Source organism: Echinops telfairi, unplaced genomic scaffold, assembly GCF_000313985.2.
Source record: "Echinops telfairi isolate 266 unplaced genomic scaffold, ASM31398v2 ScPeMD7_1;HRSCAF=3_0, whole genome shotgun sequence".
NCBI classification, from domain to species: domain Eukaryota; kingdom Metazoa; phylum Chordata; class Mammalia; order Afrosoricida; family Tenrecidae; genus Echinops; species Echinops telfairi.
Window position 1 is genome coordinate 66197049 of NW_022103896.1, and position 3568 is coordinate 66200616.

The 3568-nt window shown below is 39.6% G+C and overlaps 1 protein-coding gene across 5 annotated transcripts in view; it reads left to right on the plus strand.

The window, feature by feature from the left end:
* Nucleotides 1-3568, plus strand: part of STAU2 (staufen double-stranded RNA binding protein 2) — a 316631-nt gene that overhangs the window by 110827 nt on the left and 202236 nt on the right. For all 5 annotated transcript variants that reach the window (XM_045284722.1, XM_045284675.1, XM_045284756.1 and 2 more), the window contains 2 exons: nt 1193-1352; nt 2555-2662. In XM_045284722.1, coding sequence (XP_045140657.1) covers nt 1193-1352; nt 2555-2662 — 268 coding nt within the window. The remainder of the gene's footprint in view (nt 1-1192; nt 1353-2554; nt 2663-3568) is intronic.

The following is a 3568-nucleotide window of genomic DNA, read 5'->3' on the forward strand; positions in this document are numbered from 1 at the left end:
AAAAAAAAAAGGTGTTAGTCTTGGAAACTTAACAGGGGCAGTTCTATCCTATCCTATAGGGTCGATGTGAGCTGGCATTGACTATGGCATTGAGTTTGATTTTTCAGGTATGTTGCTTCAGGGAGCTCTGGAGGTGCTGCATGTTACATGTTGACCTAACTGCAGGGTCAAAGATTTAAACACACTAGAGGCTACATGAGAGAAAGATGAGGCTATCTGATCCCACAAAGATGAACAGCCTTGGAAACCTTATGTAGGATTGCTATGTGTTAGAGTCCACTCGATGGCAGTGGGTTTGGTTTTTATGTGTTGTTTGGACCTCTTTCTAGACAGTCTTGGCCTTTCACTTGAAAGTCTAGTAGGCCTAATCTATTAACAACTAATATGTTAACATCTCTAAATTAGAGCTGCTGATAGCCACCCCATAAGCAAATTTCTTGTAGCCACCAATGTTGCCTCCTGTCTTCTAATTGCTCAAGTCAGAAATATTGGGGTTATTCTTGACTCTTGTTAGTCCTTGGGTGAACCCTATCAGCTCTACTTTCAAAATTCATCCAGCATTCAACTGCTTACCATTTCCTCCACTGCTTATCAATTAGCCCATAAACTATCTCCCCTTTCTCATCACAACTATCTTCTGCTAAGATCACAGCCATCTGTGTTGGTCCTTCAATGTGTGCCCTGGTTTTATTCTCTGTATCAGCTCCCTCACCCATTTGTTCCTGACTATTTGGCTTGATGTATGTCAAAATCTGATTGAGAACTTCTCTTTCGATGTGTTCTGTGGTAGAGACAACCAGTTAATAATTGGAAGTTATCAGTTATTAATTAATTGGTGCCATTTATGTTCCCACCAAATGGTCTAATGGAGAGATGACTGACTGCTTCCGTAAAGATTTACAGTCTTAGAAGACCTACATAGAGTCAGAATTTACTCAGTTTTGGGTTGATTTGTGATTTAAAAAAAAATAAATCAATGTGTATTTTTTATCTATACACAGTGGCAGTTTATCTTTTATAAATACTTTCATGAGTTTAAAATGTTATTGAGGAGGTTATAGCATATACATAATATAGTTTGTTATTTTATTTATTTATTTATTTTTTGTTTGTTATTTTAAACAGAACAATTTTATTAGTGAGTATAGAGTTGTATTATTGACCTAACAGTGTTTTCATTTTCTCATTTTAGGTATCATTGCCCAATGCCTAAGATCTTTTATGTCCAGCTGACTGTAGGAAAGAATGAGTTTTTTGGGGAAGGCAAGACTCGACAAGCGGCTAGACACAATGCTGCACTGAAAGCCCTGCAAGCCCTGCAGAACGAGCCTGTTCCCGACAAGTCTCCTCAGGTGTGGAGCCGGCACGTGTGACCCGCTCGTGGTCACTGCCCCCAGGGAGCCCGTGGAGAAGACAAATAAACATTGTATACACCAAAGAAACAATATCATGGGAAGAGATGAGAGCAGTGATCTGGCATTTGCTTCTCAGGCTGCCTGTCTATAATGCTAGACTCCTGTGGCTGCCAAAATTACCTTCCCTTTCGGAGTTTGGGTTAAACTCAGGATTTTAGAAGGCATGAAGAATGAGAAGTACCATTCTTATGCCTTGTACTTAATACTACATTTATGGAACATGGATTACATTGTGTTACTCTAGAATCAATGAATTTAAAGGGGGTAGGGGAACTTTTTGACTTTAACAGTCCTTCTTTATTTTACAAAATGAGGAAATTGAAGCTCTTCTTTCAGAGTAGTCTCACACTGTCTTACATACGAACTAGCTCAGGCTTGTTATATAGTTTATTTACCTCTATTGGATTCTGCACTTGGTATTTTATTTTCTACGATTCTCCTTCCCACAACTTGTTATTCTTCTTTTGAAATATATCTTCACCGGTGGGAGGCTTGGATGTTTTTCCTCTTGTAGAGTTTCATGGTAACTCTTCCCTTGTTATTGGTCTCCTCTCTAGACTGCTAGACTTCACTTAACACCAGAAATACAGCCTGTCTCTTTGTCTCTAAAACTTGAACTACAATAATACTCATGAGACCCTCACGAAGTTGATATTAAATGAGTGAATATGTGTGTGGGTGCCTGAGTCAGGCACAGAGCGCCGGCATCCAGGTTTACACTCTGTATGGTTTCTGCAACTTAGTCTTCATTGCAGATGAGATATCACATTACAACTCCAGTGTAGTAGCCTGTATGGGAGGGATAGAGGTCTTTCTGGAAAAGGAGAGAACTCAATCCAGGAGCATAGGATACATTCACATTTGTGTGGGGAGAGAGTCACAGGAAGGGGCATCAAATTGGTGTGCGGTTTCATAGGAAGAATTCTAAACTTTATGCTTCTACTTGAGGGGAAAAAAGACCAAGAAGCCAAATGACAAAGAGCCTGAGAGTTTGAAGTGCTGGGAATGCATGAGAATCCTCTTTGTTGTTTCCTACTGCATTTTAGATAGGCCCTCTTGATGGTAGAATATGTGTAAAGTTTGTTTCAGAATAAAAGATTTAATGCCACCCTATATTTTTTATTTTGTGTGTGATTTAGAATGGAGAATCTGGAAAAGAGATGGATGATGACAAGGATGCAAATAAATCCGAGATCAGCTTAGTCTTCGAAATTGCTCTGAAGAGGAACATGCCCGTCAGTTTTGAGGTCTGTACTCAGAAGAGAGCTTCCGTTTTCCCCTCTCTCCATGGTTATTTTAAACAAATAGGTAAACCAACTGGTATTCTAATATTTTGAAAGAGATAATTTGTACTTTCTTATGTTCAAACTCACCATCATGAAGTGATATAGGCCCAGGAGAGAATAAAGCTTATTATATATATTACAATATCACTGATGTTTTCACCTTCTCTGTATTAAATAATTCGTATGTATTTTAAATTTTCATCTTAAAGAAGTTGCTTTATAAATGTGAATACCCAGTAGGATTTGTTTGCTTGTTTGTGCTTTAGTCTGTTTTACATTTGAGAGTATAAACAGTAGAACACACAGATAGTTTCCGCAGGTACAGTGCACTGACTTTGGCGGTATATCGCCGTTCTCATCGTCCTGTTCCCTTGTTCCCACTCCTCATGCTAACATAAACTCACTGGCCCCTAAGCTTCTTATGTGCTGGGAATGCATGAGAAATTGATTATTATTTCAGCAACGACCCTTTCACAGGGCTCACCCGATTCATAACAGTAGCAAAATGACAGTGATGAAGTAGCAACAAAAATAATTTTATAGCTGGTGGGTCACCACACATGAGGAACTGTATGAAAAAGTCGCGGCATTAGGAAAGTTGAGAACCACTGCTTTAGAGTTACTGTTGTCAGTTTGATCCTATCTGGAAAGCACAGGATCCCTGGTGGCATAGTGGTTACATGTTGCACTGCAATCCACACGGTCCACAGTTGGAAATCACCAGGCGCTCCTTGAGGAGAAAGACAAGGTTTTCTACTCCCATAAATAGTTAACAGTCTGGCTAGACCAGAGGAGGTACACTGGTACAGATAGGAACTGAAAATACAGGGAATCCAGGGCGGATGAGCCCTATAGGACCAGTGGTGT